The sequence below is a fragment of the Giraffa tippelskirchi genome, chromosome 4 (assembly GCF_054371585.1).
Source record: "Giraffa tippelskirchi isolate mGirTip1 chromosome 4, T2T-mGirTip1v1.2.pri, whole genome shotgun sequence".
Classification (NCBI taxonomy): domain Eukaryota; kingdom Metazoa; phylum Chordata; class Mammalia; order Artiodactyla; family Giraffidae; genus Giraffa; species Giraffa tippelskirchi.
In genome coordinates this window covers 185,624,007-185,639,188 of record NC_137278.1, presented here as the reverse complement: position 1 = coordinate 185,639,188, position 15,182 = coordinate 185,624,007, and the positions used below count along the sequence as shown (strand labels likewise).

The window sequence follows — 15,182 nt, the reverse complement described above, 5'->3', positions numbered from 1 at the left end:
CTTCTGAGCGCCAGCCCAGCATTCCTTCCACTCATCACAGATATGGGCAGTGGATCTTTATCCATCTCTCCAAAACCCCCCTTAATCTAGTCTAGAGACTCTGTGGTGGTTTTAATCATTTTTAACAATACATAGCGCTTGAGCTGATTCTTTCTCATGGTTTCCGTATACAATTTTATACCCCTTCCACAGTCAAGTGATATTTGTTGGTTCTGTAAGTTAATTTGCTCAGTGTATTGATTGAATTTATTTACATCCTGGTTCTGAGAAAGGTTTTCAAGAAGCTAATTTGACGCTGTAGATAAAGCAGACAGTCAGGATCTTGAAGTGAAATCTGTTGCTCCAGGTCGTCTCCTTGTATCTCTTTAGACTAACTCATCCTTTTGCCTCATTCTATGCTGAAATAACTTGTGTTTATTTATCCTTATCTTTCAGTGTCTACTAGGGGGTTGTCACGGGCTTTTTAAAATTTATTTTATTTACTTACTTAATTTTGACTGTACTGGGTCTTGTTTTCTATGTGGGCTTTCTCTAGTTGCAGCGAGCAGAGTTTACTTTCTAGTTGCGGTTCATGGGCTTCTCATTGTGGTGGCTTCTCTTGTTGCAGAGTGTGGGCTCTAGAGCGTGGGCTCAGCAGTTGTGCTGCATGGGCTTGGTTGCCCCCAGGTACGTGGAATCTTGCTGGACCAGGGATTGGCAGGCAAATTCTAATCTACTGTACCACCAGGGAAGTCGTCACAGGCATTTTTAACTGGAAATTAAGAATGTTTCAGGACTTAACTAGTGGTACAGTGGATAAGAATCTGCCTGCCAATGCAGGGGGCATGGGTTCGATCCCTGGTCCAGAAAGATTCCATGTGCCACGGAGCAGCTAAGCCCATGCTCCACAACTACTGAACACACGTGATGCAACTGCTGAAGCTGGTGCACCCTAGAGCCCATGCTCTGCAACAAGAAAAGCCACTGCAGTGAGAAGTCCCCCCTCGCCACAACTAGAGAAGGCCTGTATGCAGCAACGAAGACCCAGCACAGCCAAAAAAAATAAAAATAATAAATAATCAGGGGGAAAAAAAGGATGTTTCTCCCTCCTTGGCCTTTGTTTTCTTTTTTTAAAAAAAATTTTTTTATTAAAGTCTAGTTGATTTACAATGTTGTATTAATTGGCCTTGGTTTTCTACTCAACATGCAGCTACTGCTGCTGTCCGTCCTCGCCTTGCTGGCCCAGGGCTAAGCCGAGTGCTCAGTCCTTGCACTTGGGAGCTGTCCCTCAGCGGGGCCTCCCTGACGTTGTTTTCCATCTGCTTCTCTGGGTGGAGGCAGATTAAACCACTTACTGGTGATACAGGGCTTCTTCCTCAAACCTACAGCATTTATATTTTACTCTGATGCTTGAGAAGAAAACCTAAAGGGCAGTGCCATTTGGGGTCATTTATAAATCTTTTATGTTTGTGTATAGGTGTCTATAATGATTAGCCAAAATGCTTTGAGAGCAGCAACTCTTAAGGGCTGAATGAATTGCTGCCACAGGAGGGAAATGCTATTAGTGACTTTAGTTGCTGCTTGCTGTGGAACGTTCTTGAACAGAGAGATGTGAATTGTAAATAGAAATTGCTTGGGGTGTGTCCATGGAACAGGAATGGCCAGGTGCTTTTTTTCTTACCTCCTTCTCCTCCTACCTTCCCTTCCTTTAAACCTTTTTTTTTTTCTTTTTTAAGAAAATGAGAAATGGTAAAGATAGGAGAAAAAAATATAAGATGTGTATATCTTCAGTATTGAATGGTGTTTTTCTGAAGTCCCTCATTTCTATATCTATATGTATTGTGTTGGTGAAAAAAGTTCATTCATGTTTTTCCATAACATCTTTGGCCAACCTAATAAGACAAGTCTACTTTCTTTGAAATTTGATAGTAATGGTCTGTGTAGGGAGCCACTGAACTTTCTTTCATTCTTTTACTTTTACAGGTGCCATATTTCTACTTAAAACAATCGTGTCGTTTTCAATCAGGCTGCCCATCCGAACATGCGGACCTATTATTTCTGTACTGACACAGGAAAGGAAATGGAGTTATGGATGAAAGCCATGTTAGATGCTGCCCTGGTGCAGACAGAACCTGTGAAAAGGTAAAGGCTTGTAGGGAAAGCAGTGGTGATTTCACTTATATTTTATCCCTTGCCTTGCAAATACATCATTATCATAGTACATGTCATTTTAGTAGTCATGATACAGAACCATTTCTTCCCCAGAAAGCAAGGATTAAGTTCATCTTCTGTATTAAATCAATACACCTTTAGTTGGTTTGAGATGCCACCTGCATTTTTATTCCACCTTCCCTCTTTATTTATTCTCACCTATCCATGTACTGAGGTGAATCTCAAATCCTAACATTCCAACTGAATGTTCTTTCTTCTTACAGAATTACCTTTAATATCCGGTAAGTACATTTTTAATTGCTATCTTAAAAGTACACAAAACAGTGTTTTTTAAGGTTCTGAATCTTAGAAGAGAATTTATATTCATGAAGTTAGTTTCACTGGGTTTTTTTATTATGGTGTATATTTATCAAGTTTAGTCAGTTGAAGTAAAAGTTTTTGATATGTTTCATTTCTTTGGTATTTCCGGGATATTTCTGATTGTTTCATGATGAATGTCTCCAGAAAGCAGTTCATCAAGCATCTAGATTATTTCTAAACATATCTACTTCTTAATGAATTCTACTTTCTTTCTTTTAAAACTCCAGGACTTAGATTCTTCGGTTATATAAATATATTGTACTTTTAAAATTGATGTAGGTGTGATTTTTTCCCCCTGCCTTAACATATGAATCATTTTAATATTCAACTATATTAAAAGCTAGTGAGAGGACATCAGCTTCTAAAATATGTAAATAGTAGCTGAACTATGAGCTTATGGCATTTTTTTTAATATAGTCCTATAATTTGGACAAAGATCTATGATACAGTTAGATTTTTCTTTGAGTCAACAACAGTTGAGCACATATATAAGGAAGATTGCTAACTTGCATATCTGGTCTTTTTACTATTTTCTCAGGAAATTAAAGTCTTTTGAGGTGTTGGTTAAAAGACTCAAGTTGATGCTGTATAAGTAAATTTATGTTTATCTATTTCAGATCAATTTAACTAATTACTAGTAATTAGAGCTAGGCAAACATATGCAGAAAAAAAGAAAGAAGGTCCAAGATTGAACTCTGGGACACCTATTTTTAAGAATAGCTACCTCAAACATAATGCGTTTTCTAGGTTGAGAGCTAATAAAGGGAAAATCTGCTTTTGGAATTCCATGTATAAAAATGACCTGGATGGACATAAAGATGAGATTATTATGACTGAGAGATTATTATGACTAGAGAAAATTTGTTAGGTGAAAGAAAATGAATTGAAAGGATAAAACTAACTTCAGATAATACTGACTTCCAGGGAACTGTTTAGAATACAGAAATCAATATAGTCATTAAAATATATGATTTCTAGATAATTTCAGTTTCATATATTGCACTTATCCCAGAATTTCAACTTCTATTTTCTTGTATTTTCCACTCTAAAAACTAATAATTACTCCTAATTTATGCTGATAAAGATGATATTCAGTATTGTGTCTTGACTATGGACAACTATTTGTTGATTATCTGCCCATAGCAATTTTTAGCCACTTGTGTTGATATAATTTGCCCAGTTAGCCAGGAATTATTGAATACCACCTATGTGCCCAACCTGGTATCAGTCACCATCATCCTGTAGAAATTACATCTAGTAGGGACTTGCCTAGTGGTCCAGGGGCTAGGACTCCATGCTCCCAATGCAGGAGGCCGGAGTTCGATCCCTGGTCAGGGGACTAAGATCCCACATGCCACAACTAAACATCCCACATGCTGCAACTAAGACCTGGAGCAGCCAAAGAAATGAATTTTAGGAAAGAAATTGCGTTGTTTATTCTATCTCTAGCTCACTTTTGAAGTATTTTAACCTATGAACTGCAATGTCATCATTCCCCAATGGGTGATGGCATTAAAAAATTCTAAGCATAATATACATTCTCTGAATAATTTTCTATCTCTCGCTATCTCTCAGCCCATTATTATCATTTTCTATATTTGCATGTATCTTCTGCAGTAACTTAAATGTTACTTTTTAAAATTAGATCACAGGTTTTACATTATTTATGTTAGCATACATTTTTGAAGCAGTTTTGGTTCCATTTAGAGAGAAGTCAGCATGTGTCTTTTTTGATTACATCTCTTAAGTCTTTGAGAAAATTGAGGGGAAAGTCATTGCAGTTCTAATTTAAAATAAGGGCTGGATTAGAGGTAACTATTTTTAAAAAGACCTTTTCATATATTTGATACTCAGTGTTTTAAAAAATTCTCCCTACTCCTGAAATTAGCTTGGATAAATGTGTTTATAGCATAGATCTTCTCTGACTTCTATCTTTCAAGTGGAAGAAGCTCCATAGCGTATCTTAATAAACTCCCTCAGTGTCTAATATTGCTTCCAATGTGAAGCCATGAATTTTATCTAAACCTAAATATATGGATGGTCTATAACTGTACTCTGAGGGAAATAGTCACATTTCTTTTTATTTTTTCTCGCTAACTTTATTCCTAACTAGCCATCTCTGTATAGCTGAATAGAATATGTATGTTGTTAAGTCTCTTCAGTTGTGTCCGACTTGTTTGCAACCCCATGGACTGTAGCCCACCAGGCTCCTCTGTCCATGGAATTCTTAGGCAAGAATACTGGAGTGGGTTGCCATTTCCTCTTCCAAGAATATGTATAGATTATGCATTTTTAACACATGTATTTTTATCACTGACACTGGCAGCAGTAGCACAGTTAGGATCCAGTAGGATCATTATTATACATTGAAATGTGCAAGGTTAGTCAGTTCCCTCTTCAAGAAGCCTCCCAATGTGGTATCATCTTGACAGTTTTGTGCAGGTACAGACACTCAGCTTGGTCTGGTCAGATCCTGGAAGTGATTGGTCTCAGGAAAGCTGATTCTCATCAAAAAGACCTAGATAGAGCAATTGGCATGGTGAGCAGTAAAACCATCTGCTGGCTCAGGCGCACACTGCTGAGCAGCACATTCTTCCTGCGGGGACGTGGACACGAGCTGCCAGATTCTAATCCACAGTTGCTTGATGAGATTGAATGGTAGTGGTGATAAAGTCTGTGCCAGCCACAGATTTACTCATGTGGAGCTCGCAGCAGTCCCGTATCCTTGGTGCTAAAGTTTTCCCTACTTGCCAAAGAGAAGTTAGAGGCTCAGTAAATTTCTGTACCTTGCTGAAAAGTCAACCAGTAAGAGGTAGAACTGTGGACTTCCGTGGTGGTCCAGTGGTTAAGAATCTGCTTGCCGATGCAGGGGACACAGGTTTGATCCCTGATTCGGGAAGATTCCACATGCTGCAGGGCAGCTAAGCCCGTGTGCCTAGAGCCTGCTCCACAGCAAGAGAAGCCACTGCAATGAGAAAAACCTACACACAGCAACTGGAGACTAGCTGCACGCTCTCCCTACCCCCCTCCTCCAGCCCCCACCAAACCTGGCAGCAACTAGAGAAAACCTGTGCTCAACCAAAAAATAAATAAGCAAAACAAGAGTGTAGCTACTAGAAGTTCCACAAATTTCAAAAAAAGAGAGCACATGTAGTCTAGCTCAGAAACTTAAGTCCTCAGGAATACAGAGAGTTAGTTGGTCACATGGTCTCAAACTTTGATGGCATCAGAAGATAATGTCCATTTCCACAAACCAGAGTCATGTTTGTCTCATAATGCATTAACCCTCCTGACTGGAAACCATGTTGTTTATTTCAAACGACCAGCTACTGTGGCCTTTTAAGCATGGATTTTTGTGGTTTCACGGTCAAAGGGCAGCCTCATTTGCTTTCTTTTCAGACTTCTAATGGTAGGGATACTCAACACTTCTTTTGTTTTCCAGTGCTTTATACACTGTGTATTTTATGTTTAATTTTCTCCCCTTTCTATTTATACATTCTGGTGTTGTACTTGAATTTTCATGCTGACATTGGGGATTTGTGCAGACTTGTCCTCTGCCACCCTTTCAGGGTTTTTTGTGAAGTCAAAGGTAGTTTTATGGATTGTTTTTTTTTTCAGTGAATCCCAAAAATAACAGGTGCATTATTTCATCTGATTTACTCTGCCTTTCTTCTCTGATTTCAGAGTGGATAAGATTACATCTGAAAATGCACCAGCTAAAGAGATCAATAACTTTCCCAATCATAGAGTGCTAATTAAACCAGAGGTCCAAAATAACCAGAAAAACAAGGAAATGAGCAGAAACGAAGAAAAAAAGGCATTAGAAGCTGAAAAATATGGATTTCAGAAGGATGGCCAAGATAGACCTTTAACAAAAATTAATAGTGTAAAGTTGAATTCTCTGTCGTCTGAATATGAGAGTGGGTCAACGTGCCCAGGTCAGACTGGACACTACAGGCCAGTCAATTTGAATACTTCAGAGAACAAAACAGTCAATGTGAGCCTGGCAGATCTTAGAGGCGGAAGTCACCCCAATACGGGGCCCTTACACACAGAGGCTGATCGAGTCATACAGAGAACGAATTCAATGCAACAGCTGGAGCAGTGGATTAAAATCCAGAAGGGAAGAGGTCATGAAGAGGAAACCAGGGGGTGAGTGTCTTGTGGTGTTGGTGGGAGACTGGTTTCTGAGATACGGAGTCAAAGTATTAAATTCAAATTGCATTTGTGGTATTACAGCTTCGTGACTCATCTTTTCTTCAGGGTAATCAGATATGTGTGTGTGTGGGTTTGTTTTTTTTTTTTTTCCCCTCTGTTTCTCAGTGTTCTGAATAAAGTTCACCCAACTTTACTGATGGCAAGGAACCCTCCTCCCTGGCCCAGCATAAGAGAAGGTGTAGGCCGTGGGTACAGATCATGTTTGTTTGAGGCAAGGAAGGGAGCAAGATCTAGCCTCACCCCTTACACACACACACACACTGAGGAAGGGGGCAAGACCTAGCCTTGTCCCTTTACACACACACACACACACACCCCTAGCCTTGCCCCTTTATACACACACACACACACACACCCCTAGCCTTGTCCCTTTATACACACACACACACACACACAAACACACCCCTAGCCTTGCCCCTTTATACACACACACACTCAGACACACACCTAGCCTTGCCCCTTTATACACACACACACACACACACACCTAGCCTTGCCCCTTTATACACACACACACATACACACACCTAGCCTTGCCCCTTTATACACACACACACACACGCCTAGCCTTGCCCCTTTTATACACACACACACAATTTGTCTTCAGTCTCCCCACCATCCTGCTCTGTTTTCCATTAGTAGCTTCTACAGCTTGATGTAATACGAAGCTCTCCTGAGACGTGTAATGCTGTGAATGGAAAGGCTGAGGTGCTCTAGTTCTCAGTCTGATTCCTTGGCTTTCTTAAACTCATGACGCACATGACTAAGTATTATATTTATTCATCTAAGCGTTCATTCATTCATGTACACACTTGTTCTTTCGTATACTTATTGTATAACTACTATATGGTAATCATGGGACCAGGAAGTAAAATACTGAAATGATACAGTCCAAATTTCTCACAGCTGTTCTTAGTCTCATGGAGGAGAAAGTTAAACAGATATAGCATGCGATGACAAATACAGCCGGAAGAGATGATGTTTCAGGGACAACCAGCCCAGCCTAAAGGTTCAGGGAAACCTCTCTGGAGGAAGTGAAGTAGGAGCCCAGATATGAAGGATGGTATGCTTATCTTGATTTAGGTATGCACAACTCAGGAGTTGATAGCGCTGGGAAAAGACTCCAAAGCCATGAATCCGGCTTAGGCTCACATCATCACAACTGCTGTAATGATGGACAAGAAGCAAGGCTGGAGAGAGAAGCCAGAGGAGTTGTATGTATGCAGAGTGGTGGTTCAGTAGTGTCTGGAGAATGAGTTGGAGAAAGTTCAAAAACTGAACTTGTAATTGACAAGGCTACTTGAGTACTTGGATGTGCTTGATTGCAGACTGGTCTCACTCGAATCTAATTTGAGTGGCTGGGGGAAGTCAAGAGTGCTGCTCTGCTTCTTTGGTCCGGTTGTCAGGCATTATCTAGTGCCTCTCACTGCATAGGGAAGGATTGGGGAGGCAGAAGGTAATGAGTGGATAGGTTAGATTTGAGGTGCCTGCAGTCTGGACCTCCAAAGAGAGATCTGGACTTGAATAAGATTTGGAGTGTTGTCATCATTATATCAGTTCAGTTCAGTTCAGTTCAGTCGCTCAGTCGTGTCCGACTCTTTGCGACCCCATGAATTGCAGCACGCCAGGCCTCCCTGTCCATCACCAACTCCTGGAGTCTACCCAAACCCATGTTCATCAAGTCGGTGATGCCATCCAACCATCTCATCCTCTGTCGTCCCCTTCTCCTCCCGCCCCCAATCCTACCCAGCATTAGGGTCTTTTCCAGTGAGTCAACCCTTCGCATGAGGTGGCCAAAGTATTGGAGTTTCAGCTTCAACATCAGACCTTCCAATGAACACCCAGGATTGATCTCTTTTAGGATGGATTGACTGGATCTCCTTGCAGTCCAAGGGACTCTCAAGAGTCTTCTCCAACACCACAGCTCAAAAGCATCAATTCTGCGGTGCTCAGCTTTCTTCACCATCCAACTCTCACATCCATACATGACCACTGGAAAAACCATAGCCTTGACTAGACTGACTTTTGTTGGCAAAGTAATGTCTCTGCTTTTAAATATGCCATCTAGGTTGGCCATAACCTTCCTTCCAAGGAGTAAGCGTCTCTTAATTTCATGGCTGCAGTCACCATCAGCAGTGATTCTGGAGCCCAAAAAAATAAAGTCTGACACTGTTTCCACTGTTTCCCCATCTATTTGCCATGGAGTGATGGGACCAGATGCCATGATCTTAGTTTTCTGAACGTTGAGCTTTAAGCCAACTTTTTCACTCTCCTCCTTCACCTTCATCAAGAGGCTCTTTAGTTCTTCTTCACTCTCTGCCATAAGGGTGGTGTCATCCGCATATCTGAGGTTATTGATATTTCTCCCGGCAATCTTGATTCCAGCTTGTGTTTCTTCCAGCCCAGCATTTCTCATGATGTACTCTGCATATATAAGTTAAATAAGCAGGGTGACAATATACAGCCTTGACGTACTCCTTTTCCTATTTGGAACCAGTCTGTTGTTCCATGACCAGTTCTAACTGTTGCTTCCTGACCTGCATACAGGTTTCTCAAGAGACAGGTCAGATGGTCTGGTATTCCCATCTCTTTGAGAATTTTCCACAGTTTATTGTGATCCACACAGTCAAAGGCTTTGGCATAGTCAATAAAGCAGAAATAGATGTTTTTCTGGAACTCTCTTGCTTTTTCGATGATCCAGCGGATATTGGCAATTTGATCTCTGGTTCCTCTGCCTTTCCTAAAACCAGCTTGAACATCTGGAAGTTCACGGTTCACGTATTGCTGAAGCCTGGCTTGGAGAATTTTGAGCATTACTTTACTAGCATGTGAGATGAGTGCAATTGTGCGGTAGTTTGAGCATTCTTTGGCATTGCCTTTCTTTGGGATTGGAACGAAAACTGACCTTTTCCAGTCCTGTGGCCACTGCTGAGTTTTCCAAATTTGCTGGCATATCGAGTGCAGCACTTTCACAGCATCACCTTTGAGGATTTGAAATACTCAGACATGCTTAAAAGTAAGGATGAAAGGAGAAGCATTTATTCAGCAGGAGGCCGGATAAAGTAAACATTCTAAGTGAAAACCAGAAAGAACTTTTACATTTAAAGGAAAAAAAGGATAAACAACAAGGTCATACTGTATAGCACAAGGAACTATATTCAATATTCTGTGACAAACCATAATGGGAAAGAATATGAAAAAGAATATATATGTGTGTGTAAGTTTGTATGTATGACTGAGTTACTTTGCTGTACAGAAGTAATTAACACAGCATTGTAAATCAGCTATACTTCAATACAATGTTTTTGAAAATTAAAAAATAAAGGGAAAAAAAGGATTGGAGGGTCTGCAAAGACCAGAAGTTAAGGCCAGAACATGGAGGAAAAGCAGGTGCCCGTGGATGAGAAAGTGTTGTGTTTTTAGGTGGGAAGCTGGTGATGCAAGATTTATAAAGTACTGTGATGAACTAATGCATGCACAATTAACTGAAGACCTACTGTAACTCTTACCTTTCAGTAGTAGGGAACCAGAAAGCAATAAGTTAGTAATGTTTTGGTTGAAAGAAGATGAACTTTTGGGGAGGCAGGATGTCCTTCTGGTCTGGGCGGTTGTCAGCCAGTCTCTCCTTTCAGGAGTGCAGCTCGGCCCCTCTCATCCCATGATGTGTTGCTCACTTCTGTTTTCTCCTCCTCCACCCTCATTGCTCACTCTCCTAATTTTTCCGAGGGACAGCTGTGAGAGCCAGTTGCTGTCTCAACAATAAAATTTGATTGCACAGAAGAAAAGCCAGAGGTATTGGGGGGTCGGGGGCGGGGGCAGGTAGGAAATGACAGGATGTTTGAAAGTACTTATGAAGGTAATCATTTTCAGGGAAACGGTAATAAAAACCACAGCCAGAAGATTTGCTGCCTCTCTACCCAGCAAATTAAATCTCGCCTCTTAATAGAATCCGTTTTCCTCGAGTAAAATCATACTTTCTTAAGGTTGAAAGTGAACCATTAAAGGGGTTCGGTATCTAAAGTTAGTTTTTTTAATTGTTGAGCCACAAGTATTAGTTTTCAAGCACTTCTTGAAGTCCTTGGTTGGATGTAATTAACATCCATAAAGGCTCCCTGTGACTTACTAATTTTGACTGCAGACCTTCCAGCTTCTAAAGGCTGGCCTGAGGCCATGGGGAGCTCAGGTTCCCTCCATGTTGCTGCTCCAAGTTTGGGTTCCCTGGCTGGAGCCCAGCTTAGATCATTGACGTAGGTCATCTACATTATTATGTGAACTTCATGCTTCAAAACAGTGGTGAGGTTTTACAGCGAAATAATTTTTATCGGTGGCAAGAAGTATAACGGTCATAGATGACAGAATTCATTTGGTGAAACTTTATGAAAGGCTGGCTTTCATCCCTAAAGTTCTAATAGGAAGAAAAGAGGTTTCCTATGTAGTCATGTAGTAGGTGCCTGCATCTGAACAGAGCCTGAAAGTTCCTTTGTGAGGGGCGGGCCCGTTCAGATGCTGGAGCCTAAGCCATTGTTCTGCATTGCAGAATCACGTGTCAGGGTTTTCAGGGCGTTTGACAGGCAGGTGCTGTTGAATGGGGCACAAAACCTGATGAAGGCGTGGACAGTTACTTAAGCTTTCACTTAAAAAGTAAATCACAGTTTGCTTAATTTGAATTTCTTTGGAGAAAAACACTGAAGGAAACTAGTTTTTTTAAAAAAAGGTCTCAAAGTGGTAGAAAGTATATGGGGTGAAAATAAATTTGCTTGATGATAACCAGATTTTCCATTAAAATCCTCCAAAAATCAGTTCCAAAGATGGCAGAAGAGCCTTTTACACTTTGTAGTCACTTTTAATTAGCCGAGCTTGGTAGGAAAATCGCCTGCCATTGATGATCACACATTAAATGATCCAAGTGCAGTAGCCATCTCGGCCACAGAGTCCAGCTTGTGTGGGTGCCTGCGTTCTGTGTCATCAGATTTTTCTGAACTGGAATTTAAACATTAGTCCACAGGCAGATTTTCCTTTGTTTTAAATCGAAAATATGTGACCCTCCTTTATGTAACTATAAATGATCTTTTTACAGATTTCTGAACAGCATACATAAAGTTAATATCATTTATGTTTTTGGTATTTGTTACTGTGATACAGTTCTGTGCCTAATCCAGACCTTCTTACACAAGGAGGTGTCTATAGTATTTCTTAAGTTTATGAGTATTTCTTAAGTTTATGAATGGCCCAATAACCAAGGTATGCTGGAGTACACTGCTGGAGGACTAGGGCAGAATTTATCGGATGGAATCATATTCCCCTGTCTGACATGCTTCCTAAGCACATAGCCGTGGGGTTGCCAGCTCTGGGCTTTCTTCAGTTTTTGGCTTCCATGTTAGCGGAGAAGATGATCGGAGGGAGATCAAGCAGGGAAAAAATAGGAAATTTACATGGAGAGAAAGCAGTAAAAAGGCTTGATTCTGTTTACTGCTGATATCAGAGTATGGGGTACCTTGCTCCCCTACTCCAGCCCCAAAGTCGTCAGATGGTTGGACTCTCAGAAGTGGTTCGTGTGTGTGTGTGTGTGTGTGTGTGTGTGTGTGTGTGTGTGTGTGTGTGTGTGTGTGTGTGTGTGTGTGTGTGTGTGTGTGTGTGTGTGTGTGTTTTGAGAGGGAGGGTTAGTTTTGAGCAAGTCTGTTTTACATCAGTGAGCTTCCCTGATAGCTCAGTTGGTAAAGAATCCGCCTGCAATGCGGGAGACCCTGGTTCGATTCCTGGGTCAGGAAGATCCCCTGGAGATAGGATAGGCTACCCACTCCAGTATACTTGGGCTTCCCTTGTGGCTCAGCTCAAGACGTGGAGAATCTGAGGGACACTGAGCAAGATGAAGGAAAATCAGTTTAGAAGAATGGTTGAAGGAACTGGAAATATTTCAAAATACAAAATAAAACATGGGACTTTAGAATTGTAAGACCACTTTGTGATCAAATCCTCTTTTAGATGAGAAAGCCAAATCCCAAAACATTTCAGTTGGCCGTATTTCAGTAGCCCATGAAGGACTCCAGTACTTTAAGATTATGCCCTTCCTAATTTAGGGGTATCTTTTTATCTTTAAGTATATTATTGCAATGGAATAGTAAAGTTTTTTTTTTTTAATAATTTCCATACTTCTGGCAAAAATTTTAAAATAAAAGAATGAGTTTGCTTTTTTGTTTAATCTCAAAGTCTTGAGAAATCCTAAGTCTCAAAGGGAATCATTGACATAATAAAGAGAGTAGACTGCTGCTTAAGGGAGCGAGAGGCCTGCATTGTGGTTCCAGCCAGCCCACTAACTCTTCTTCAGCCCCAAGGATTGAAAGGAGTATGATCTCTTCTTAGTCTTCTCCCCCCACACACTTGAACCTTCTCTCAGTCCCAGTCAGTCAGTCAGTTCAGTCGCTCAGTCGTGTCCGACTCTTTGCGACCCCATGAATCGCAGCACGCCAGGCCTCCCTGTCCATCACCAACTCTCGGAGTCTACCCAAACCCCTGTCCATCGAGTCGGTGATGCCATCCAACCATCTCCTCCTCTGTCGAGGTGTAACTAACTCCTCTAAGGTCTCTGTATTTAGGGGGAAAACAAGAATGAAAGCTTGGCCCTCCTGATCTTTGACCAACTGCTTCTTCCCACTTGATTAATAATAAAGTTCACAAGTATTAAAACATCATAATATTCTGGAGATCTGCAGTTTTGAGTCTGAAATAGCATCATGTTGAAGAATTTTGTCTTTAAAAAATTAAATTCTTAGCTTTAGCTTTGAGTCATTTTTATTTCTCAGAAGTTATCCAGGGAAATGATTCCTTCAGACCACAAAGGTACTGATTCATGTACTTCTTCCTGGAGACGGTTATGCTCTCAGAAGGACATAGTACAATAGAGCCTCACCACCAGCAGTCCTTCATTTCCAGTCTCCACGCTCTGTAGGCACAGCTCAAAAACTCCAATGTTCCATCCACACACAGAAACCCTATCTAAGTATTCTGCTGAGATGTGTGAAGATGAGATTCTAGGAGATTATTTATATAAAAACAAGTAAGACATGAGGACGGACTTGAGATCTTGGACATTTGTATTTCTGGAAAAAGTATAGTACTCTTCCTTCCTGAAACCAAACCATACATTGTGTGGAATAAATGGTCTTTTATGTGAGCGACACACATGCTGTTGACTTAGTATATTCAATCCATCAAATTAGATTTCATAAGAAAATTAAATTCTGTTCATTAGTCACCTTTAAAAAGAAAAAAATGAATCTTCAGTATACATTTTACCTACCAGGAGGGGAGAAAAAAAGAAAAAAACAGAAACGTACTCCAATTTACTGTCTGGAAAGCAGCTCTCCTTCAGTTTTATGTTGCAATTGTTCTTTTATTTCAGAGTAATCTCTTACCAAACATTGCCAAGAAACATGCCAAGCCACAGAGCCCCAGTCATGGCCCGCTACCCCGAAGGTTACAGAACCCTCCCGAGAAACAGCAAGACCAGGCCGGAGAGCATCTGCAGCATGACGCCCTCGGCCCATGACAAGACCGCGGGACCCGGAGCCGAGGAGAAGCGGAGATCCATGCGGGACGACACCATGTGGCAGCTGTATGAGTGGCAGCAGCGTCAGTTTTACAACAAGCAGGGCACCCTCCCCCGCCACAGCACCCTGACCAGCCCTAAAACCATGGTTAACATCTCCGACCAGACAATGCACTCCATCCCCACGTCACCCTCCCACGGCTCCGTAGCCGCCTATCAGGGCTTCTCCCCTCAGCGGACCTACAGATCGGAAGTGTCTTCGCCAATTCAGAGGGGAGACGTGACCATAGACCGCAGAGACGTGACCATAGACCGCAGGCACCGGGCCCATCATCCCAAGGTAAGACGTCTGCTCATCCAGGGTTCATTGCTCCTCCAAGGATGCTGCAGTTTACTTTTAGTCGCTTAGTCATGTCCAACTCTCGTGACCCCGTGGACTGTAGCCCACCAGGCTCCTCTCTCCATAGGATTCCCCAGGCAAGAATACTGAAGTAGACTGCCATTTCCTCCTTCAAGAGATCTTCCCACCCAGAGAATGAACCCACATCTCCTGCATTGGCAGGCATGTTCTCTACCACTGAGCCATGTGAGAAGCCTTTTACTTCTATTAATAGTACACTGCTCTTTCTTGTGAATGCCAGAGACAAGATAATGGGGAAAAGGCAGGCAAAACCAGCTTTTTGTTTGTTTGTTTTAAAAATTAAGGAAGCATTTTCTGCAGTGTCAGAATCTCATGTATAAAACCTAAGCTTGCATGGCTTCTTCTCTAAGGAGCGGCTCTTTGGAACGGATGCATTATGTGTTCCTTTCTGCTCGAGAGCGGATCTCATCAGCTTTCCCTGTAGGTTAAGACCACATGCATTTGGATTGACCCTACGCACACTTGCAAATTCTACACCGCCTCTTG

General features: G+C 41.5%; 1 protein-coding gene across 14 annotated transcripts in view; it reads left to right on the top strand.

Moving 5' to 3' along the window:
* The window catches only part of PLEKHA5 (pleckstrin homology domain containing A5), a 256,829-nt gene that overhangs the window by 164,393 nt on the left and 77,254 nt on the right, over positions 1-15,182 (top strand). For 12 of the 14 annotated variants that reach the window (XR_014082634.1, XR_014082633.1, XR_014082636.1 and 9 more), the window contains 3 exons: positions 2,006-2,121; positions 6,196-6,663; positions 14,129-14,615. Coding sequence is in view for 10 of the 14 variants with exons in the window: in XM_081592278.1 (XP_081448404.1) it covers positions 2,006-2,121; positions 6,196-6,663; positions 14,129-14,615 (1,071 nt within the window). In the remaining 4 variants the exon portion in view is untranslated. Of the gene's footprint in view, positions 1-2,005; positions 2,122-2,414; positions 2,433-6,195; positions 6,664-14,128; positions 14,616-15,182 lie in introns of all 14 variants that reach the window. The other 2 variants (XM_081592273.1, XM_081592272.1) reach the window with 1 other exon arrangement.